The sequence below is a fragment of the Macrosteles quadrilineatus genome, unplaced genomic scaffold, assembly GCF_028750875.1.
Source record: "Macrosteles quadrilineatus isolate MER2022 unplaced genomic scaffold, UCM_ALF_1.0 Scaffold_59__1_contigs__length_746527, whole genome shotgun sequence".
In the NCBI taxonomy this organism is placed as follows: Eukaryota; Metazoa; Arthropoda; class Insecta; order Hemiptera; family Cicadellidae; genus Macrosteles; species Macrosteles quadrilineatus.
Window position 1 is genome coordinate 721503 of NW_026542652.1, and position 25026 is coordinate 746528.

General features: G+C 39.9%; 3 protein-coding genes across 3 annotated transcripts; all 3 read right to left on the bottom strand.

Annotated features, from left to right (window-relative positions):
- Nucleotides 1-9107: 9107 nt before the first annotated feature.
- LOC128981939 (uncharacterized) lies at nt 9108-14294 on the bottom strand. The gene has a single exon (XM_054400935.1). It carries the CDS (start codon nt 14292-14294, stop codon nt 9108-9110), a length of 5187 nt encoding a protein of 1728 aa, XP_054256910.1.
- Nucleotides 14295-16937: 2643 nt separating this feature from the next.
- On the bottom strand, nt 16938-19757 carry LOC128981940 (uncharacterized). Its single transcript, XM_054400937.1, has one exon. The coding sequence runs from the start codon at nt 19755-19757 to the stop codon at nt 16938-16940; it is 2820 nt and encodes a 939-aa protein (XP_054256912.1).
- Nucleotides 19758-19827: 70 nt separating this feature from the next.
- LOC128981941 (uncharacterized) lies at nt 19828-22901 on the bottom strand. The gene is made up of 2 exons (XM_054400938.1): nt 21871-22901; nt 19828-21787 (listed from the first exon to the last, which is right to left on the bottom strand). Exons 1-2 carry the CDS (start codon nt 22899-22901, stop codon nt 19828-19830), a joined length of 2991 nt encoding a protein of 996 aa, XP_054256913.1.
- Nucleotides 22902-25026: the final 2125 nt, after the last annotated feature.

Consider the following 25026-nt stretch of genomic DNA (forward strand, 5'->3'; position numbering starts at 1 on the left):
AATTTTTACCAGTTCAGCTAATTATCCAAATCTTTTTCTTCAAAAAAATCCAAATTTATTTTCAAAATATACAGATGGCTGTGAGAACTATTTTCTCTTTGCTAGTTTTCTATTGCGCCAGTCCTGCAAGAGTACTTTTTCAATTAAGAAATCTTGACTTTTTCCTTTATCTACATTCTAGAATCTTTGGTCTTTTTAGAACAAAACTTTTTGAATGTTGTCTTCTCTACTAAAAATCAATACACATTGCTCAATTCATTTAACTTGCCAATTCCTAAACAAAAGACTTTTTTTTCAAAAAACACACATTTTACATTGACATAACCTAAAGCTTTTCAACTCACTTCCATTATCCCTTAAGTTAGAACCAAGCCTTTCAAAATAAAAAAAAACAACAGTTAAAACATAATTTGCTAAGTATAACCTGTTACAGCGTTCAAGAATTCCTCAAATGTTATGAAAGCTCTAATATGTAATTGTTGTAAATATTAGAATTAGTAATTATTAGTAATAGTATTGTATTGTTGTGACCTAGCTAATGCAAACTGTATTATTGTTACTTTGGCCCAATAAAATGATTTGATTTTATTAAGACGATTAGGGTCTACAATAAAGAAAGAAAATGCTAATCCACTTATTGATTGAAATTTGCCTTTCGGGCCTAAAGTTACCTCTGAAGTAAGGCCCTTTTAACAAGATGAATATTTACGATGAAATAGTAAAATTTAGAAACTTTGGTAATATTTCTCACGGGCCACCTCTAGTATCTATAAATTACAACGTTTCCTCCGAGTATTATAGCTTGGATATTTTATCCGGAAGTCTTCAACTTTGCGTATAAATCATACCTTTTAACTGAGTTGCAGATAGAGCTACTTTTCGTAATTTTCTAAAACCTTTGAACATTATGAAACTTTTAACTTGTTTAGGTTTTATTAGTGTTCAATGGGTGAAACACATAGATAAGTTTAGCCATAATTCATGTTTAAATAGGCATGATTGCATTAATGGTATTACGCATTCTCCTATGATTAAAACTTTGATTGGCAGATTATAATTTTAAAATACCTATTTGGCTTTCGACAAATATTTTACATACGACTGTTTTTTAAACTAGCTTTTTAATTTAGTTCTTAGAATTGAAAAGATTTACAGTACAAGTTTGGATTTATGAGGTTCAAGGATTGAGAGAAAAGGGTACTTTCCTGTTAAAGGGAACATTCATTATTATCGATGATTTATTTCGATATATCGATATTAACAAATTGAAATATATCAGCTGACAACTACGATAAATATTGTTCAGTATATGGAACTGTTCTAAAAAAATAACCTAACATAACTAACCAAACTTGCTGTAACATTTAAAAATTCCGTGTTTAACTTGTCTTTCTATTATCAAACCCAAACGGAAGTTTTAAATGGTACAGCAAGTTTGGTTGGTTATGTTAGGTTAGCTTAGAACAGTTTCATTTCTCAATCCATTTATAGACTATTTTAGCCTAAACAAGATCAGTTAGTTGTTGTTGTCAATTTGTAATAGATCTGATCGGAAATCAAAAATATCGATATATCGAAAAAAAATCATCGATAATAATGAATGTTCCCTTTAACAGGAAAGTACCGAGAAAAGAAGTAAGATTTTAACCATTCGAACGTTAACTTATCAGCTGTTATGGCCAATTTAATTGATTATACAGTAACGAGGGGTTTGGACAGTGAGTCGTTGCATCACCTCTCTTAGACGATATCAGTAGTAAAGGAACGGTTTCAGTAAAGTACGCAACTCACTAAACTCAATAAATTTCTTATGTGCAAACACTACTTGTAAATTGTATTAATCAGTTGAAAAATATTTTTTAAATAGATGACTCTTTTGGTTACTTATTAGATTTCTCACACATCTTTACCAGGTTATAAAGTTACAATGCTTACAAAGATATAATTTATTTTCCAGTCTCATTCGTCAACATAGAATATTAACAACTTGGCTACACACACGGTTTCAACGTTTCTCATCTGTTCAGGATGTTGTGTATCATTTCTTAAAAGTAGACGTATAGGCTCAAGCAAGTTTAATATTCATACCTCTTGAATGTTAAGTGCCAGAGTATGTCTGCTTCACTCTTGTTTATGTCAGATAAATATGTCAAGTCTGTTTTGTAATTTTCCTGTGATAGTTTTCATTCGGAATAGTTCTAATCCAGATTTGTATTCATTATAAAGTGATTATTTAAATTTCTTAGCAATAACTTCTAATATATTTTTTTTTAAATTTAGGTATATTTAATATTTATTTGAAATATTATTATTGACTTTACTTTCTTCATGGTGGTATTCATTTCCTTATAACTGTGGAGAAAACATCCTTTTGGTCTTGTTAGTCATAAGCTATTAAAAAAGTCACCTTTAATAATCATACAATGGTTCAATGAAATGTATAATTAAATTTACAAGTTCAACAAGGCCAATATATAATAATTTTGTTTTATTCCCTAGCGCTTTCAGAAACTAGGTTTCCATCTTTAAGCACTAGTACATTGGTACAAAAATAAATATTTACTTAATAATAAATTAATTTTAAACAAAGTTAAAACAGATGTTGTAAAGAATATTGGAAAAATGTATATAAATTAATATTATAAATATAATCTTTTTTAATTTTGGATATATTACAGTGTTGATAACTACTTTCAGTAATTCGGAGTTTATAATTTATTTATTATTTAACAATAATTTTGGTCTGTTTTTTTTATAAAACAAGATTTCCACGCATTAAGATGTTGAGGTTTTTTAAATTTTTTTTAGTTTATATGTCTGAAAAGTCAGCCCTTAATAGCCACAGTATTAATACAGGATATATTTTAAATTTGGGAGACCTGAAACTTTTAAAACAAATTATAAAACCTCATTTGTTTACAAAAAAGAGACTATTCACAGAACTGTTATGTAAGGTTTTACCTCGCGGCCAGTGTATGTTATATGCATCAGAGATATGTTGACAGTTCATACAGTCAGTGTATATTGCGAGTTGTATATTTACTCCTTCAGATGAAGTATTGACAAACTAATACTGCCTAGAGTCAAATGAAACAGGAAAGATATTAATTCACCGGTCTTACATCTGTGTTGTATGTGCTGCTGCTGCGGGGCCCACAATATTACACTTCCTATATAAATGGTAAATAATATTAAATAAGCTTAGTCATAATAGGCATTTTAGTGATTACAAGTATGCTTTTTGATCTTGTTATTAATTTATTGTTTTAGTGTCACTTGATAGAGCTGTACTTTAATGTTTTTTTTATCGATTCCTCTTTTTAACATTAAAAAAGTCGCCTTCGTACTGCCTTACTGTGTTTGAGAAATTACGTTATTATCATATATTTAATAATTTCAAAAACTGTGAACAAACATAAAATTGAAGAAATAAGAGTTAAGAAAAATAATCCGTTTAAATGTATCGTATGGATTTTGTAAATTATATGAATACAATATTTTAGGAACATTAACATTAAACGAGTCTAAAAATGAATGACGAGATGGAATTGGATTACGGTAAAATAGGTATTTCATACTCATCAAATAATCATACGACGTGCCATTATTAACAAAATAATTGTCTTTTAACTAACTAAAAAATATGGAATATTTACTTAAATATTTGTAGAGATAACCAAATTCTTGATCCCTGAATTTTAATTAATAGTTATATTCATATTCTTTCTTTAATTAAAAAATATAATCCAAAATTACAATGGTTTTAAGTCTTTAAATTAATTTCTACTTTAACTTATGGTTATTAAAGTAATATTTTATAGCTATAAACATAAAAAAAACCTATTTAAAACTTTTTTTGATATTAGTTGCATTGCAAATACACTATTTACCATGCTATTGTTTTCCTTTGCTGCCATTACATACAACGACGCCACCATTCCACCCATCGCCATTGGGCTTTATCACGATATTTTCTTACAATATCGGAAGCGATCGCCATTCAACACAATAGATATGACGTCGTTTATATCAATGTCTATTATGTGATATTAACTCCACTTTATGAGATCTAACAATAGCCTTTCTACGAACTTTGTGTTTATATGGTTCATCACATCGTAGGATTTTATCGTTTTCTTGGTTACATTCGAGACACGATTTCTTTTGGTTTCATTGAAAGTCAAAAGATTATCTTCACCTTCTTAATTTATCACTCAATGTGTATTGAATAGTGTCAGAAAGTTAGGTTTATCTAAATTTTCATACTAAACTTACAGTTTCTTATCTTTTGTGACAAACTAAGACATTGATGTCACATTTTCTAGTTTTAAGATTGAACTATTAAATACACTTTTTCTTATTCAATTTGCTAACAGGCACTCTTAAACATTGTCAACACCTTCATATCACAACCAAGTGTGTTAGTGACAGCTATGTCTCTGTATAAACGAAGTAGCCAGACAATGTTGCTTCTGTAGTTAAATAGAACCGACCAAAAGTGTACACGAATGATTTCTTTGTCACATACAACAATGTTATATTTCTAAATTTAAGACCCAATACGCCCACCTCACCAAACCTGCAGTCTAGGCAAAATTTAATTCGTCTGATTGTGTAAAAATATTTTCTAAAAAATCTCAGGTTCCCCTATTAAAAAAAACAACGTTTAAAGAGTAGGCTTACCTAGGTTTGGATAGGCTAAGGATTGGAAAAATTGTGTTTTTATTTTGATAAAATAAATTTAAATTTTTTGAAATGAATAAGTTTACCAAATTATAATGAAATATGTCCATCAACAAGCAAACTAACACCATTAGTTATGTTATAAAAATAACAAAGGAATTTTTAAACATACAGTTTTTTCTCTTTCTTCCGTAACATTTAAACTTATAATAACGCTTAAATATATGTAAAATATTTGTTTTGTTTTTTAGCTCGAAATGATGGTTTCTTAATAAGCATTTGTATGTTTTACGTGTAAACATTTTAAAACCAATTTTCGGAACTTTCCGTGCGTGGTGGGGTGGTTCACTGAAACATATGTTTATCACAAGAAAAATACAAGCCATTTAATAATAAAATTATAAACATTTGCTATTTTAATTAATAGTATTTTCAGGTTTTTTATAATTTTGTATTGTAAAATGTTATCTTTTCAAAAGCCAATAATATAAATTATATTAATTTATTGCTGTAAGGTTCTTCTCAAAACTTAAACACAATATATTTACATTTTTCCATATATATAATTTTTTCTACTAATTTATACATAAAACAATAAAAAAGCAAAAGAAAGTTAGTAGATTTAATCGGATTTTGTCTTTAAAATTTAATTCGCAATCGTGATGCCTCAAAATTGACTTTGGCGTGTACCAAAATGAGATCAGAAATTGAGTTTCGAGTCGATGGAAAAGTATTTACGTCATATTTCTCAAGAACCCCAATACAATTTGGCAGAGCGTGCTGATTATAATAGCTATTGACAGTTTTCAGTTTATTGCAGTTACTGGTTATAATCAAAACTGATTTATAATTAAATGAATACGAGGTGTTAGCCCGTCCTACGTACGGGGGTAGTCAGTTAAAACTGTGTATAAATCAGAATAGCTAGCTTACACGTATAAAGAAAAATTGTATAGCAGCCTACAGTAGAAAGAGTAATTATCAATTGAGAAAGTGTATAGGCCTAGTCAACGATATCACCTTCCAATTCAATCGCATACCTGCCTATTTCATAAATCAATATCAACACAATACAACTACTCATACTACACAATTTCCAGTAGGTCTGAGTGGAAACTCCCTAAAATAAAACGAAAACATCCAATAAAATTCACAGTAGGCTACACATTTGGTGTCCTGACATCATTAAACGAATCGTCTAACATATCCTTTATATCAATTTCACTGCATCAATTGCTAAATAAATAAGTGTAAACAAAGAATAGTAAAAACAACAACATATAGTTTGTTTTGGTAAACAGCTGAGTCAAAAATAAAATCTATATATCTAATTCCGTAAGCCCAAAATTTTACAATGAAATTGTGAGCGAACTGGAGGCCGTAGAAAGCTGGGAGGGGTCTCATTTTAAAGGTCTGGGCATGAAGTTTTGGGGAAAAATACTCATTTTTCTTACTTATGCACCAAAAGGTTATTACAGGATAAAATAAATCACATTTAAATAGCATGGGAATCCAGGTCATGTCCGATTTGTTTACTTTAAAACATGTGGTTTAGATTTATTTAAAGCATATGGTAATATCATTGACTATTGGCTACAAAAGTTGTATTAATAGTGTTAAAGGTAGTATGTAATATATGTATTGTACGTAACTATAGTGCATTTGAAAGTAAACATGCGTGCCAATGAAAATGAAACAGCATTTTGTGATTGGCTTCTACGCTTATAATAGGTAATGGAATCTTAGAGAGCAATAGGGCAACACCGGCAATTGACATTCCAGATAACTTTGTTCTCTCTGATTGTGCAATTGTTTATGGCAACTCAATAAATCCAGAAAATATTCAAAACTACTCCAATCAAATAATTGTATGTCCTTTAAATGAACATTGTGATAATTTAAATGAAGAAGTATTAAAAATCTACTACAGTAATTATGAAGTAGTTTCAGAAGACCCTACAGAGAGGTTGAACATACCAATTGAGTTTATAAATTCAATTACACCATCTGGAATGCCACTACACAAATTAGTTTTAAAGTTGGTTCAATAGTGATGCTCATAAGAAATAGGGTCTGGATTAGTTAATGGAGTACGATTGGTTGTGTTGGGTATGTCTGAAAAAAGTGCAAAGTTAGTAGTAATTACTGGAGTAGGGAAAGGGAACATATTTTTCATGCCAAAAATAAAACTAATATCTACAGATCCTAATATGCCCTTTAAATTTACAAAGGATTCAATTCCCATTGCGATTATCTTTCACCATTACTATAAATAAAGCGCAAGGCCAAACCTTCCCAAAAGTTGGAATTTATTTGAAAAAAAAAAAAACAGTGTTTACCCATGGTCAACTTTATGTTGCTTTTAGCCGGGTAAAGCGGCCAGATGACGTTAAAATAGAAATAGAAACAAATAAAGACCAAGGAATGGACCAAAATGGATACTACACAACAAATGTTGTTTTCAGAGAGATTTTGTTACAGAATTAGTATTTTACAATTTGGAAGATGACATTATCTCTATGTGTTGTGTTTTTCTAAGTGAATTTGTCTATATTTAAAAAAATGTATATATATTTAATTAATAGTGAAGATTATTAAAAAAGGTTCTTTTGCTGTATTATGATTAGAAAATTTATGTTACAAACCCACCACATGAAGAGTCCTTTTGAATTTTTATCCTAAACAGAGCAGACATATAAATGAATTATGCAGGTATGTGATAACTGTTATACATTATTATAATATACAAAAAATTTAAACGATAATTCAAGGTAGGGTACGGTAACCCATGAGACAAATAATTTGTACAAAATAATTATTAGAATATATTACATATACTGTATATAGGGGCTTTTGCCCCTACAAGCCACTAGTAATATTCATTTGTACAAAAGAACTGGTCACATGTTGAAGGAATATAAAACGTAAAAAAACGCTAGTAAAGCTAGTGACGTAATTAATGGTCTATGTTTACTATCCATTCCTTAGTTATAATATCCTAAAAACCACCCTCATTGAATCAATATACACCGTAATTCCCCATATTCATTTATTTAAACTATAAAATATTCAGCGCCTCCAAACGTAACCACAACTAAACGCACGCCAAACAACTTTTTAGATTTCATAAAAGGATGGTTTGCCTAATTGCAGTATCCTAGGTCAATGATGACGTTGTGCTCAATCTATGTCATTCATGTCTGTATATCTTTGGACTCGCCTTTGGCTCGCTGGGGCCCCTAGCTGTTAGTCGTCATTAGTAGATTAGAGTTAAGTTGTAACAAAGCAAGAAGTGAAACCGTCAATATTAAGTTATATAAGTTAACTTTGAGTAAGATAACTTCTAGCTTAAGGAACACCTCATAAAAAAATCATTTTTTAAGTTGCGGTAAGTGAGTATGTTAGTCAAGTATTTTTACAATTGAGTTTTTGGTCAAAGGAAGTAATAATATGAGGAGAGAAGGGTTCGTTATAGTAAAAATCGACATTAAAGTAATAACGATTTCATGAATTTATTAGAGGAGATTGATAAGTTAATAAGTTGATAATAGTAAAGTATTATATGAAGTAAATAGATTATAGTAGATATTCAAGTATATAATTACGAAAATAGATTAAGTAAGGTTTGTTTCCCTGTCGGTTAGCCATAAACTTTATGGCATATCCAGTTCCGCCACGAGGAGGCCAGGAAACGTCGGAACCATATTTGCAATTATTTGAATATGTACAAGTTAGTAAACTTTTGTACAAGATAAGTAAATTTAGATTGATGTTCATTGATAGGTTAATAAGTTGATAATAGTAAAGTATTATATGATGTGAATAGATTATATTAGATATTCATGTATATATGATGTAAATAGAAAATAGATTATAGTAGATATTCATGACGTATATATTTATGAAAATAGATTAAGTAATGTTTGTTTCCCTGTCAGTTAGCCACAAACTGTATGGCATATCCAGTTCCGCCACGAGGAGGCCAGGAAACGTTGGAACCATATTTACAATTACTTACAAATGTACAAATTAGAGAACTGTTGTATAAGATGAGTAGATTGATTAGTATCTCGATTGATAAGTGAATAAGTTGATAATAGTAAAGTATCATATGAATTAAATAGATTATAGTAGATATTCATGTATATATTTATGAAAATAGATCAAGTAATGTTTGTTTCCCTGTCGGTTAGCCATACAATTTATGGCATATCCAGTTCCGCCACGGGGAGGCCAGGAAACGTCGGAACCATATTTACAATTATTTACAAATGTACAAGTTAGTAAACTTTACTAACTACTTTATACAACAACGGGGACTTTTGATAAGGCAGGCCCCCTATCGTACTGCCGATGTTGTCAAGTCACAACGGGGAGTTTTGATTAAGCAGATCCCCTAGCCTACTGCTAATGTCAAATCAGGTTTAGAGAAGGAGATCGCCATACACGATGTTCTTTGCGTATGCGATTCCATCTCGGACACGTTCGGGGTGTACGAGAACAACAATATGGTCTGGATGTCTGACCCTACTGAGCAAGACGTATAGTTGCCCGTGCGTGAAGCAATCGGTCCGTAAATCAACACCGACTGAATCTATTGTCTGACCTTGGCTCTTGTGTCCGGTCATGCAATAGGCCAACATCAGTGGGAACTGACGTCGACGAACACGTAACGGCGAACCCTCGACAAACGCAAAAGTAAAGGTAATCCGGGGAATTCCGATAGGTTGCGTCTGTCCGGGAAGTCTCACTGTAATCAGGCGGTTGGTGATGCCGATTACGATAACTTTAGTGCCGTTGACGAGTCCTTCAGCGATGTTGAGGTTCCTCATAATGAGGCAAACAGAACCGATCTTCAGCCGCAGAACATGGTCTGGTACGCCCTTGCCAGTAGCCGTGTTCAGGAGTTGAACGTCGACATCCAGGCCATCGTCGTTCTCTCTGTCGACTGTGTCGGCGCTCCTCAGCTCGTACAGATGACCGTCGAGGGAGTTCAAGATGTGGTCGTTGATCTCCTTGACGTTCACTATCAGAGTCGAGAGGATTGCGCGTCGCGAACACATATCAGAGTCGAGTAGGACGTTTGCGGGAAAGACGGAATCGACCAAATCAGTCAAAGACGTCACTTGTCTAATCCCGAGCAGCGGAATTAGACTTTGTTCGTTCCGTCCCTCCAAGAAAGTGGTCGAACTGACAGTTCCGTTGCCTACCCTAAGAAGGAATTCGGAATAGGCTGTGGAACTACTAGTCCGATGAGCTGTTGTCAGGGCAAAAATTTTGAAATGCTGCCACAGATGGGAAGCCCGAAGTGAGACACAAACAATGTCAGTTGGAGTACGAGCGTTTACAACGACAGGCGCGATCTGGCGAAAGTCGCCACAACAGAGGAATATTTTACCACCGAATAGCTCACTGGAACGCATGAGGTCTCGCAGGGATCTGTCAAGAACCTCGAAAACGAACCGATGTGCCATCGGGGCCTCATCAAAGACAATGAGCCTTGCGGCCCTGATGAGCTCTGCTCGCTGGGAGCCGTTGGTGATGTTCCAAAAGCCGGTGCCGTCACCGAAGTCGAGTGGCAACCGGAACATGCTGTGAGCTGTAGTTCCACCAGGCATGTTACCCGCGGCGATCCCAGAGCTAGCGACTGCCAGTGCAACCTGACGACAACCTCTCACGTATGCGAGAATGACACGAATCAGAGTGGTCTTCCCATAGCCTCCCGGGCCGTCAAGAAAAATGATTTTCGACGACGTTCCGCTGGCAGGGGCATTGAGAACGGAGGTAACGTACTCAAATACGCGGTTTTGATCTTCAGAGAGCTTTGGCACCCACTCCTCCACAAACACTCTCTGTTGATTTTCACCATGTAAGAGCAGTTCTCTGCCCAACTCCGTCGTGTCATCGTGTACATCGGGGAGGCCATGATCTGCGACGCAAGAACCCTGCCGACGAAGACTCCGATCAATATCGATGAGACCTAGCTTGTAGGCCAGTTCAACATCGAGAGGATTACGCTCTATGTGGTCCTCGCAGATGGAATCACGGAAAGCATCCCACAGGAGAGCTGCAGGAGCCCCCATGTTGCAGAGGATCACAAAGAAAGAACGAAGTCTCGGGCCAGTCATGAAAGTGGCGGCCTCGCGCAGTGCGTAGTGGTACTCCTGTTCGTCTTGCACCAAGCCAAGATGCCGCGCGACCCCTTGAAAAGTGCGGCAGTTTGGTCCACCGCGGGACAGGAGGTCGGCATAACCACGGCAAGATACAGTCATAAGCAGGATACGCAGGTAATACTGTTCTGTCCTGCTCGGTGAGACCCAAAACAGTCTGCACACCTTCTCGCCACGCTGTCGGGCAGTGATAAAATGGACGCCATCGGGGTGCTCGTATATCTCCGCAGTTTTTGGGCGCTTGACATGAACCACAAACGTTTCATAGAACCCCTGATAAGTCAGGTCGTCAAACAGTGAAATACGAGGCCGGTCAAAGTAGATGGTGAGTTTGGAGCTGTTCCTAGCGGCTGCCTCTGCCAGTTGGCCAGGTCTAAACAGGACGGACTGCTTGCCCTCCAGATGGACGGGAAGACATTCAACAGCCGGCTCAGATTCTGATACTGGAAAGTTTAATAAACGCCAGCACGCGTCACTGGCACCCACCATTCTCTTCGTCACGTAATGCTGTACCTCATCATCTTGCTTACTGAAGGGAGTAACTGTGACGTTCTGGAGAGATCCTCCCTTCATAAGATATTTGAAGAGGTACTTAATCACGCGGCGAGTAGACGCCAGCTCCAAATTGATGTGAGCCTCGTATTTCAACATCAGTGCGGGATTATAAGGCACAACCCAACCGTCATGTACGATAATGTTCTTATTGCGTGATACAATTGTCCCCCGATTGGTATAATCTCGCTTGTACTGGACGAATCCCCTCTCATCGACGTGGGTGGTTTCACAGCAGGGCTTGGGGAAGTATTTGGTGCAGTAACCCTTTGCAGAGTCCCAACAGAGAAAGTCAGTCCTATGATCATTACCACATGGACCGTGGATCATGTGTTTGAGGACCAACTTTCTCAGTCGGCCTCCGGCCTCTTCTTCCGAGGGAATATCCGCGCGGATGATGGAGTCAATTTCGGACGCCTGAACTGGTCCGTCGCCGTCAATCTTGAATACAATGTGGGCGTGAGGAAGGCCCCTCATTTGCATCTCGATGACGTAGACGATATAGACAGAGCGTCCAAACATTGCTCCGCTGCGCAGGTCTCGGAGAAGTTCCAGAAGTTTGATCCTAAAAACTCTGCAAGCAGTGCTAGGGTCACTGCGAGTACCTCCACGAGGGCAAGCTTTCTTGTTTTCCTCCCAAGTCGCGTTGTAAGTAAACGTCAAAAAGAAAGTGGGGGAACCCAGGCGCGATACGATTGCCATAGCGTCTTCGTATTTTACTTTCATGTACCTGGGCCCCCCGGTGAACGAACTTGGGAGGTAGACTTTTCCTGCCTGCACCCCACCCTCGCCTTGGACGGTTTCATCACGAGCGATGTCGTTCAAGACCTGCTGTGCATTCCGAATCTCGTCAACCGGCCCCACCCGCAAGGCACTATCGGTGTTCTTCAGCTGCGTAAACTTAATGTAACGCAGTTTCTCCTCCTCGTACCTCGCGAACATCTCAACCTGCCAAGCTTGTGAGAGACGGCCTAGGTGAGAGAAGCGAGGTTCAGAAAGTAGGAGGCACCGCGAGTACTTAAATTGAGTCAGTTTGGCACCCTTGTTATCAAGGCGGCCAACGTGCCATCCCACAGTGCCTTGCGGGTAAAGTAGGGGATATTGGAAAGGTTCCATTAGGGGGTGTAAAAGATCAATAAATGTAGGTCTATCGGAACCGGATTTCCATATAGTCAGTCTCCGGGGCTCAGTGTCGTTTTCATCATTGCTGAGCACGGCGTGCACTTCGACGCCTGTTTGCCGATCACCGAGAACAGGGCCATGGGTAGACCTGCTTGTTACTTCAAAAGCCAAGTGAGCTGTTACGGAAGGCTCGTTGCTCAATCGACGGTAATGCTCAATGTAAGGATTTTCCCTAGACAGGAAATCAGCAATACCGTCGATGATCTCGGCATCAAGCGATCTACCCATCGCAATGTTACGGCGCTCTTCGCCATCGTCAATATACAGGCGGGACCGATTCACAAACTGAACGTTCCCAGAACGAGTGGTGAACTTTTGTCCTGGGGCGTCCAGATTGTAGACCTGGTGGTACATTCTTCCCTCGATCTTGAAAAAAGAAAGACCACTGGGATGACGATACCCGCCTGACACTTCGAGCGCGCAGAAAGCAAACAGGTCGTTGTACGCACGGGCTCTTTCCAGGAAGAGACGGTCGGAATAAAAGCGTTCTTGCAACGGAGGAATGTCGAGAACATTGAACGCTCCTTCCCCGCAGCACCATTGCTTTCTATTCTTCTCCTCCTCGAAGAGCCGTGCTTGGCAATGACGACATCTGTAAACGTCGTCAACCCAGAGACTGACTTTTTTTAATTTGTATGGTTGTATTTCATTGAGTGGCTCCCCATTCCAAACAGACATGGGGCCATTTTTGACTACGGACCGAGCAAGTGATGCGGGCATATAGCGAAGTTCAGACATTTTCGGATTTTTCAGGCGAAAAATCTGAACTCTCTCAGCAGAAGCACCGGGATTACGCAGGTCGTATTGCTGAACAGCCTTTCGGTGCACCTCAGGGTGGGTTTGAGTGTAACGTTGACTGTCATCCCGGAGTTTGTCAGCGTGCGTCTCCCTATACTTCTTCTTCGCCGCATCCACTTGCTCTTCTCGGGTCGTGTCTAAAAGCTTTGGACGACCACGCTTTATTGTTTTTGGTCTACCAGGACATTTGGTTTTCTGAACAACTGTCTCAGAGGCAGATTCTGATAACTGAGTTAAGTCATTGTCCGAACAGTCGACCGTGTGGACAGTTTGAGTTTCGTTGACGGAAAACTTTATTTTTGTGACGGAGTACTGCCCACCGACGAACGCAGAATTCACCAAAATGAGGGAAGCTAGAGAACGAAAACTATTACAGACGAACACCCTAGCCTTATTTCTCGCCTCATCAATGTCTCGACGACGGTTTTCGTTTACCGCGTGGGAATCAAAGAGGTACAGCCGCCCTTGGAAACGCCAAAAAGCGACTGTCACCAACTGTCCCGTAAACAAAAAACCGCTATCAACGGAGTCACCGGGCATAGCTGCTTCCAAAACCGAAGACAAGGAAGAGGTCACCTCATCTAGGCCATCGTTTCGTAACGGATACAACCCGTCCCAAACACAAGAAATTTCTTCGATGGTAACACGATGGTGTGCAACCACGAAGTTCCTGGCGAGGTCCTCAGGGAACAGATACCGGTTAGTGATGCTATGCTCACGGCGAGATAGTGTATACAAGCTATCGCCCGCCATGAGTATAGCGTCAATAGCGTTGGTACTGAATCCGCCGCAGAATGCTTGCCATGCGAGGGCACAGGTTGCATTTGCCATGCATTGAGCGTTGTTGCTCTCGGTAAATCTGGGATCTCCCTGGTGGAACGACCCAGCAGCAACGCAAGAGAATTCCATGCTTACAGAAAATTGCAGCAAAATCGCCAAAATAACAAGTCCAATAAATAGGAAGAAGTGACAGTGAAACTTAATCATGGGTAGCCAAATCCATTAGCAAAAATTAGAGCGAGAACCAAATGACTATACAGCGTTACTGACCTACGCGTTTTGGGGGTCAAGGAGTAAAGTTACGAAAAAACATGTGAAGGGTGAAATGTAAAGTAAACTAAGGAGAGTACGAAACATTAATAATATTTGAAGAAAAAATTTTTTATGTACGAAAAATTATCAAAAACCGTTAAAAATTTGAAGAAAATTTACCAAAATTTGAAAGTATGGCGTTTTTTTTAGGTGAAGGAGTGCGATTTTCTAAAAACGCGTAATAGTGTCTTGTAGGAAATTTAATTCCTGTTCATGAAGATTCTTTCAAATTTTTGCTAGCTATTACCGTTTTTTAGTTATAGTCGGTATTAAAAACCGTGTTTTTTCGTTTTTATACGTCTACCATTTTGGATTTTTTTGGGGGTTAAAATTTTTAAAAGGCATTTTTGCAAATTCCACCATTAACGGATGATCCCATACTGCAATACTACAAAAATTTAAAGTCTTTAGAACGTTTCTAAACTAATCAGATGAGCATACCAAAGTATTAAAATTACATAGCTATTCTCCATAAGGATAACATGGGGCTGGTAAAACCGGTAAAAACCAATCAAATTTTCACATTAAAATTAAGTTTTTGGGGGTCAAGGAGTAAAGTTACGAAAAAACATGTAAAGGGTGAAATGTAAAGTAAACTAAGGAGAATACGAAACATTAATAATATTTGCAAAAAATAATTATTTAGGTACGAAAACATAGCAAAAACCGATAAAAATTTGAAAAAAATTTACAAAATTTTGAAAGTAGGGCGTTTTTTGAAGCTTAAGGAGTGCGATTTTCTGAAAACGCCTAAGAGGGTTTTGTAGAAAATTTAATTCCTGTTCCTGGATATACTGTCAAATCTTTTCTAGCTCTTACCGTTTTCGAGCTACATCCGGTTGAAAAAAAAGTGTTTTTTCGTTTTCAGAGGTCCGCCGTTTTGGATTTTTGGGTGGGTTAAAATTTGAAAATGGGACTTTTGCATATTCCACCGGTAATGTAAGATCTTTTACTACAATACTACGCAAATTTGAAGTCTCTAGCACGTTTCTAAGTGGTTCAGATGGGAACACGAAAGTCGGCCATTTTTAATGTTATTCCCCATAAGAATAACATGGGGGGGGAATTCGAATTTTCGGGGGGGTTAAAATTTGAAAATGCGACTTTTTGGAATTTTATGGGTGGTTTGGGCACTAGACCTACAACCACCGAAAATTTCAAGTCTCTAGCTCATCTAGAAGTGGTCTAGAATTTGTATCCCCAGTCAGTTACACATCGGATTGTATAGTATTTAGACTCGCCTTTGGCTCGCTGGGGGCTCCGCCCCCAGGCCCCCTAGCTGTTAGTCGTCATTAGTAGATTAGAGTTAAGTTGTAACAAAGCAAGAAGTGAAACCGTCAATATTAAGTTATATAAGTTAACTTTGAGTAAGATAACTTCTAGCTTAAGGAACACCTCATAAAAAAATCATTTTTTAAGTTGCGGTAAGTGAGTATGTTAGTCAAGTATTTTTACAATTGAGTTTTTGGTCAAAGGAAGTAATAATATGAGGAGAGAAGGGTTCGTTATAGTAAAAATCGACATTAAAGTAATAACGATTTCATGAATTTATTAGAGGAGATTGATAAGTTAATAAGTTGATAATAGTAAAGTATTATATGAAGTAAATAGATTATAGTAGATATTCAAGTATATAATTACGAAAATAGATTAAGTAAGGTTTGTTTCCCTGTCGGTTAGCCATAAACTTTATGGCATATCCAGTTCCGCCACGAGGAGGCCAGGAAACGTCGGAACCATATTTGCAATTATTTGAATATGTACAAGTTAGTAAACTTTTGTACAAGATAAGTAAATTTATATTGATGTTCATTGATAGGTTAATAAGTTGATAATAGTAAAGTATTATATGATGTGAATAGATTATATTAGATATTCATGTATATATGATGTAAATAGAAAATAGATTATAGTAGATATTCATGACGTATATATTTATGAAAATAGATTAAGTAATGTTTGTTTCCCTGTCAGTTAGCCACAAACTGTATGGCATATCCAGTTCCGCCACGAGGAGGCCAGGAAACGTTGGAACCATATTTACAATTACTTACAAATGTACAAATTAGAGAACTGTTGTATAAGATGAGTAGATTGATTAGTATGTCGATTGATAAGTGAATAAGTTGATAATAGTAAAGTATCATATGAATTAAATAGATTATAGTAGATATTCATGTATATATTTATGAAAATAGATCAAGTAATGTTTGTTTCCCTGTCGGTTAGCCATACAATTTATGGCATATCCAGTTCCGCCACGGGGAGGCCAGGAAACGTCGGAACCATATTTACAATTATTTACAAATGTACAAGTTAGTAAACTTTACTAACTACTTTATACAACAACGGGGACTTTTGATAAGGCAGGCCCCCTATCGTACTGCCGATGTTGTCAAGTCACAACGGGGAGTTTTGATTAAGCAGATCCCCTAGCCTACTGCTAATGTCAAATCAGGTTTAGAGAAGGAGATCGCCATACACGATGTTCTTTGCGTATGCGATTCCATCTCGGACACGTTCGGGGTGTACGAGAACAACAATATGGTCTGGATGTCTGACCCTACTGAGCAAGACGTATAGTTGCCCGTGCGTGAAGCAATCGGTCCGTAAATCAACACCGACTGAATCTATTGTCTGACCTTGGCTCTTGTGTCCGGTCATGCAATAGGCCAACATCAGTGGGAACTGACGTCGACGAACACGTAACGGCGAACCCTCGACAAACGCAAAAGTAAAGGTAATCCGGGGAATTCCGATAGGTTGCGTCTGTCCGGGAAGTCTCACTGTAATCAGGCGGTTGGTGATGCCGATTACGATGACTTTAGTGCCGTTGACGAGTCCTTCAGCGATGTTGAGGTTCCTCATAATGAGGCAAACAGAACCGATCTTCAGCCGCAGAACATGGTCTGGTACGCCCTTGCCAGTAGCCGTGTTCAGGAGTTGAACGTCGACATCCAGGCCATCGTCGTTCTCTCTGTCGACTGTGTCGGCGCTCCTCAGCTCGTACAGATGACCGTCGAGGGAGTTCAAGATGTGGTCGTTGATCTCCTTGACGTTCACTATCAGAGTCGAGAGGATTGCGCGTCGCGAACACATATCAGAGTCGAGTAGGACGTTTGCGGGAAAGACGGAATCGACCAAATCAGTCAAAGACGTCACTTGTCTAATCCCGAGCAGCGGAATTAGACTTTGTTCGTTCCGTCCCTCCAAGAAAGTGGTCGAACTGACAGTTCCGTTGCCTACCCTAAGAAGGAATTCGGAATAGGCTGTGGAACTACTAGTCCGATGAGCTGTTGTCAGGGCAAAAATTTTGAAATGCTGCCACAGATGGGAAGCCCGAAGTGAGACACAAACAATGTCAGTTGGAGTACGAGCGTTTACAACGACAGGCGCGATCTGGCGAAAGTCGCCACAACAGAGGAATATTTTACCACCGAATAGCTCACTGGAACGCATGAGGTCTCGCAGGGATCTGTCAAGAACCTCGAAAACGAACCGATGTGCCATCGGGGCCTCATCAAAGACAATGAGCCTTGCGGCCCTGATGAGCTCTGCTCGCTGGGAGCCGTTGGTGATGTTCCAAAAGCCGGTGCCGTCACCGAAGTCGAGTGGCAACCGGAACATGCTGTGAGCTGTAGTTCCACCAGGCATGTTACCCGCGGCGATCCCAGAGCTAGCGACTGCCAGTGCAACCTGACGACAACCTCTCACGTATGCGAGAATGACACGAATCAGAGTGGTCTTCCCATAGCCTCCCGGGCCGTCAAGAAAAATGATTTTCGACGACGTTCCGCTGGCAGGGGCATTGAGAACGGAGGTAACGTACTCAAATACGCGGTTTTGATCTTCAGAGAGCTTTGGCACCCACTCCTCCACAAACACTCTCTGTTGATTTTCACCATGTAAGAGCAGTTCTCTGCCCAACTCCGTCGTGTCATCGTGTACATCGGGGAGGCCATGATCTGCGACGCAAGAACCCTGCCGACGAAGACTCCGATCAATATCGATGAGACCTAGCTTGTAGGCCAGTTCAACATCGAGAGGATTACGCTCTATGTGGTCCTCGCAGATGGAATCACGGAAAGCATCCCACAGGAGAGCTGCAGGAGCCCCCATGTTGCAGAGGATCACAAAGAAAGAACGAAGTCTCGGGCCAGTCATGAAAGTGGCGGCCTCGCGCAGTGCGTAGTGGTACTCCTGTTCGTCTTGCACCAAGCCAAGATGCCGCGCGACCCCTTGAAAAGTGCGGCAGTTTGGTCCACCGCGGGACAGGAGGTCGGCATAACCACGGCAAGATACAGTCATAAGCAGGATACGCAGGTAATACTGTTCTGTCCTGCTCGGTGAGACCCAAAACAGTCTGCACACCTTCTCGCCACGCTGTCGGGCAGTGATAAAATGGACGCCATCGGGGTGCTCGTATATCTCCGCAGTTTTTGGGCGCTTGACATGAACCACAAACGTTTCATAGAACCCCTGATAAGTCAGGTCGTCAAACAGTGAAATACGAGGCCGGTCAAAGTAGATGGTGAGTTTGGAGCTGTTCCTAGCGGCTGCCTCTGCCAGTTGGCCAGGTCTAAACAGGACGGACTGCTTGCCCTCCAGATGGACGGGAAGACATTCAACAGCCGGCTCAGATTCTGATACTGGAAAGTTTAATAAACGCCAGCACGCGTCACTGGCACCCACCATTCTCTTCGTCACGTAATGCTGTACCTCATCATCTTGCTTACTGAAGGGAGTAACTGTGACGTTCTGGAGAGATCCTCCCTTCATAAGATATTTGAAGAGGTACTTAATCACGCGGCGAGTAGACGCCAGCTCCAAATTGATGTGAGCCTCGTATTTCAACATCAGTGCGGGATTATAAGGCACAACCCAACCGTCATGTACGATAATGTTCTTATTGCGTGATACAATTGTCCCCCGATTGGTATAATCTCGCTTGTACTGGACGAATCCCCTCTCGTCGACGTGGGTGGTTTCACAGCAGGGCTTGGGGAAGTATTTGGTGCAGTAACCCTTTGCAGAGTCCCAACAGAGAAAGTCAGTCCTATGATCATTACCACATGGACCGTGGATCATGTGTTTGAGGACCAACTTTCTCAGTCGGCCTCCGGCCTCTTCTTCCGAGGGAATATCCGCGCGGATGATGGAGTCAATTTCGGACGCCTGAACTGGTCCGTCGCCGTCAATCTTGAATACAATGTGGGCGTGAGGAAGGCCCCTCATTTGCATCTCGATGACGTAGACGATATAGACAGAGCGTCCAAACATTGCTCCGCTGCGCAGGTCTCGGAGAAGTTCCAGAAGTTTGATCCTAAAAACTCTGCAAGCAGTGCTAGGGTCACTGCGAGTACCTCCACGACTGCTTGCCCTCCAGATGGACGGGAAGACATTCAACAGCCGGCTCAGATTCTGATACTGGAAAGTTTAATAAACGCCAGCACGCGTCACTGGCACCCACCATTCTCTTCGTCACGTAATGCTGTACCTCATCATCTTGCTTACTGAAGGGAGTAACTGTGACGTTCTGGAGAGATCCTCCCTTCATAAGATATTTGAAGAGGTACTTAATCACGCGGCGAGTAGACGCCAGCTCCAAATTGATGTGAGCCTCGTATTTCAACATCAGTGCGGGATTATAAGGCACAACCCAACCGTCATGTACGATAATGTTCTTATTGCGTGATACAATTGTCCCCCGATTGGTATAATCTCGCTTGTACTGGACGAATCCCCTCTCGTCGACGTGGGTGGTTTCACAGCAGGGCTTGGGGAAGTATTTGGTGCAGTAACCCTTTGCAGAGTCCCAACAGAGAAAGTCAGTCCTATGATCATTACCACATGGACCGTGGATCATGTGTTTGAGGACCAACTTTCTCAGTCGGCCTCCGGCCTCTTCTTCCGAGGGAATATCCGCGCGGATGATGGAGTCAATTTCGGACGCCTGAACTGGTCCGTCGCCGTCAATCTTGAATACAATGTGGGCGTGAGGAAGGCCCCTCATTTGCATCTCGATGACGTAGACGATATAGACAGAGCGTCCAAACATTGCTCCGCTGCGCAGGTCTCGGAGAAGTTCCAGAAGTTTGATCCTAAAAACTCTGCAAGCAGTGCTAGGGTCACTGCGAGTACCTCCACGAGGGCAAGCTTTCTTGTTTTCCTCCCAAGTCGCGTTGTAAGTAAACGTCAAAAAGAAAGTGGGGGAACCCAGGCGCGATACGATTGCCATAGCGTCTTCGTATTTTACTTTCATGTACCTGGGCCCCCCGGTGAACGAACTTGGGAGGTAGACTTTTCCTGCCTGCACCCCACCCTCGCCTTGGACGGTTTCATCACGAGCGATGTCGTTCAAGACCTGCTGTGCATTCCGAATCTCGTCAACCGGCCCCACCCGCAAGGCACTATCGGTGTTCTTCAGCTGCGTAAACTTAATGTAACGCAGTTTCTCCTCCTCGTACCTCGCGAACATCTCAACCTGCCAAGCTTGTGAGAGACGGCCTAGGTGAGAGAAGCGAGGTTCAGAAAGTAGGAGGCACCGCGAGTACTTAAATTGAGTCAGTTTGGCACCCTTGTTATCAAGGCGGCCAACGTGCCATCCCACAGTGCCTTGCGGGTAAAGTAGGGGATATTGGAAAGGTTCCATTAGGGGGTGTAAAAGATCAATAAATGTAGGTCTATCGGAACCGGATTTCCATATAGTCAGTCTCCGGGGCTCAGTGTCGTTTTCATCATTGCTGAGCACGGCGTGCACTTCGACGCCTGTTTGCCGATCACCGAGAACAGGGCCATGGGTAGACCTGCTTGTTACTTCAAAAGCCAAGTGAGCTGTTACGGAAGGCTCGTTGCTCAATCGACGGTAATGCTCAATGTAAGGATTTTCCCTAGACAGGAAATCAGCAATACCGTCGATGATCTCGGCATCAAGCGATCTACCCATCGCAATGTTACGGCGCTCTTCGCCATCGTCAATATACAGGCGGGACCGATTCACAAACTGAACGTTCCCAGAACGAGTGGTGAACTTTTGTCCTGGGGCGTCCAGATTGTAGACCTGGTGGTACATTCTTCCCTCGATCTTGAAAAAAGAAAGACCACTGGGATGACGATACCCGCCTGACACTTCGAGCGCGCAGAAAGCAAACAGGTCGTTGTACGCACGGGCTCTTTCCAGGAAGAGACGGTCGGAATAAAAGCGTTCTTGCAACGGAGGAATGTCGAGAACATTGAACGCTCCTTCCCCGCAGCACCATTGCTTTCTATTCTTCTCCTCCTCGAAGAGCCGTGCTTGGCAATGACGACATCTGTAAACGTCGTCAACCCAGAGACTGACTTTTTTAATTTGTATGGTTGTATTTCATTGAGTGGCTCCCCATTCCAAACAGACATGGGGCCATTTTTGACTACGGACCGAGCAAGTGATGCGGGCATATAGCGAAGTTCAGACATTTTCGGATTTTTCAGGCGAAAAATCTGAACTCTCTCAGCAGAAGCACCGGGATTACGCAGGTCGTATTGCTGAACAGCCTTTCGGTGCACCTCAGGGTGGGTTTGAGTGTAACGTTGACTGTCATCCCGGAGTTTGTCAGCGTGCGTCTCCCTATACTTCTTCTTCGCCGCATCCACTTGCTCTTCTCGGGTCGTGTCTAAAAGCTTTGGACGACCACGCTTTATTGTTTTTGGTCTACCAGGACATTTGGTTTTCTGAACAACTGTCTCAGAGGCAGATTCTGATAACTGAGTTAAGTCATTGTCCGAACAGTCGACCGTGTGGACAGTTTGAGTTTCGTTGACGGAAAACTTTATTTTTGTGACGGAGTACTGCCCACCGACGAACGCAGAATTCACCAAAATGAGGGAAGCTAGAGAACGAAAACTATTACAGACGAACACCCTAGCCTTATTTCTCGCCTCATCAATGTCTCGACGACGGTTTTCGTTTACCGCGTGGGAATCAAAGAGGTACAGCCGCCCTTGGAAACGCCAAAAAGCGACTGTCACCAACTGTCCCGTAAACAAAAAACCGCTATCAACGGAGTCACCGGGCATAGCTGCTTCCAAAACCGAAGACAAGGAAGAGGTCACCTCATCTAGGCCATCGTTTCGTAACGGATACAACCCGTCCCAAACACAAGAAATTTCTTCGATGGTAACACGATGGTGTGCAACCACGAAGTGCCTGGCGAGGTCCTCAGGGAACAGATACCGGTTAGTGATGCTATGCTCACGGCGAGATAGTGTATACAAGCTATCGCCCGCCATGAGTATAGCGTCAATAGCGTTGGTACTGAATCCGCCGCAGAATGCTTGCCATGCGAGGGCACAGGTTGCATTTGCCATGCATTGAGCGTTGTTGCTCTCGGTAAATCTGGGATCTCCCTGGTGGAACGACCCAGCAGCAACGCAAGAGAATTCCATGCTTACAGAAAATTGCAGCAAAATCGCCAAAATAACAAGTCCAATAAATAGGAAGAAGAAGTGACAGTGAAACTTAATCATGGGTAGCCAAATCCATTAGCAAAAATTAGAGCGAGAACCAAATGACTATACAGCGTTACTGACCTACGCGTTTTTGGGGGTCCAGGAGTAAAGTTACGAAAAAACATGTGAAGGGTGAAATGTAAAGTAAACTAAGGAGAGTACGAAACATTAATAATATTTGAAGAAAAAATTTTTTATGTACGAAAAATTATCAAAAACCGTTAAAAATTTGAAGAAAATTTACCAAAATTTGAAAGTAGGGCGTTTTTTTTAGGTGAAGGAGTGCGATTTTCTAAAAACGCGTAATAGTGTCTTGTAGGAAATTTAATTCCTGTTCATGAAGATTCTTTCAAATTTTTGCTAGCTATTACCGTTTTTTAGTTATAGTCGGTATTAAAAACCGTGTTTTTTCGTTTTTATACGTCTACCATTTTGGATTTTTTTGGGGGTTAAAATTTTTAAAAGGCATTTTTGCAAATTCCACCATTAACGGATGATCCCATACTGCAATACTACAAAAATTTAAAGTCTTTAGAACGTTTCTAAACTAATCAGATGAGCATACCAAAGTATTAAAATTACATAGCTATTCTCCATAAGGATAACATGGGGCTGGTAAAAACCGGTAAAAACCAATCAAATTTTCACATTAAAATTAAGTTTTTGGGGGTCAAGGAGTAAAGTTACGAAAATACATGTAAAGGGTGAAATGTAAAGTAAACTAAGGAGAATACGAAACATTAATAATATTTGCAAAAAATAATTATTTAGGTACGAAAAACATAGCAAAAACCGATAAAAATTTGAAAAAAATTTACAAAATTTTGAAAGTAGGGCGTTTTTTGAAGCTTAAGGAGTGCGATTTTCTGAAAACGCCTAAGAGGGTTTTGTAGAAAATTTAATTCCTGTTCCTGGATATACTGTCAAATCTTTTCTAGCTCTTACCGTTTTCGAGCTACATCCGGTTGAAAAAAAAAGTGTTTTTTCGTTTTCAGAGGTCCGCCGTTTTGGATTTTTGGGTGGGTTAAAATTTGAAAATGGGACTTTTGCATATTCCACCGGTAATGTAAGATCTTTTACTACAATACTACGCAAATTTGAAGTCTCTAGCACGTTTCTAAGTGGTTCAGATGGGAACACGAAAGTCGGCCATTTTTAATGTTATTCCCCATAAGAATAACATGGGGGGGGAATTCGAATTTTCGGGGGGGGTTAAAATTTGAAAATGCGACTTTTTGGAATTTTATGGGTGGTTTGGGCACTAGACCTACAACCACCGAAAATTTCAAGTCTCTAGCTCATCTAGAAGTGGTCTAGAATTTGTATCCCCAGTCAGTTACACATCGGATTGTATAGTATTTAGACTCGCCTTTGGCTCGCTGGGGGCTCCGCCCCCAGGCCCCCTAGCTGTTAGTCGTCATTAGTAGATTAGAGTTAAGTTGTAACAAAGCAAGAAGTGAAACCGTCAATATTAAGTTATATAAGTTAACTTTGAGTAAGATAACTTCTAGCTTAAGGAACACCTCATAAAAAAATCATTTTTTAAGTTGCGGTAAGTGAGTATGTTAGTCAAGTATTTTTACAATTGAGTTTTTGGTCAAAGGAAGTAATAATATGAGGAGAGAAGGGTTCGTTATAGTAAAAAATCGACATTAAAGTAATAACGATTTCATGAATTTATTAGAGGAGATTGATAAGTTAATAAGTTGATAATAGTAAAGTATTATATGAAGTAAATAGATTATAGTAGATATTCAAGTATATAATTACGAAAATAGATTAAGTAAGGTTTGTTTCCCTGTCGGTTAGCCATAAACTTTATGGCATATCCAGTTCCGCCACGAGGAGGCCAGGAAACGTCGGAACCATATTTGCAATTATTTGAATATGTACAAGTTAGTAAACTTTTGTACAAGATAAGTAAATTTATATTGATGTTCATTGATAGGTTAATAAGTTGATAATAGTAAAGTATTATATGATGTGAATAGATTATATTAGATATTCATGTATATATGATGTAAATAGAAAATAGATTATAGTAGATATTCATGACGTATAT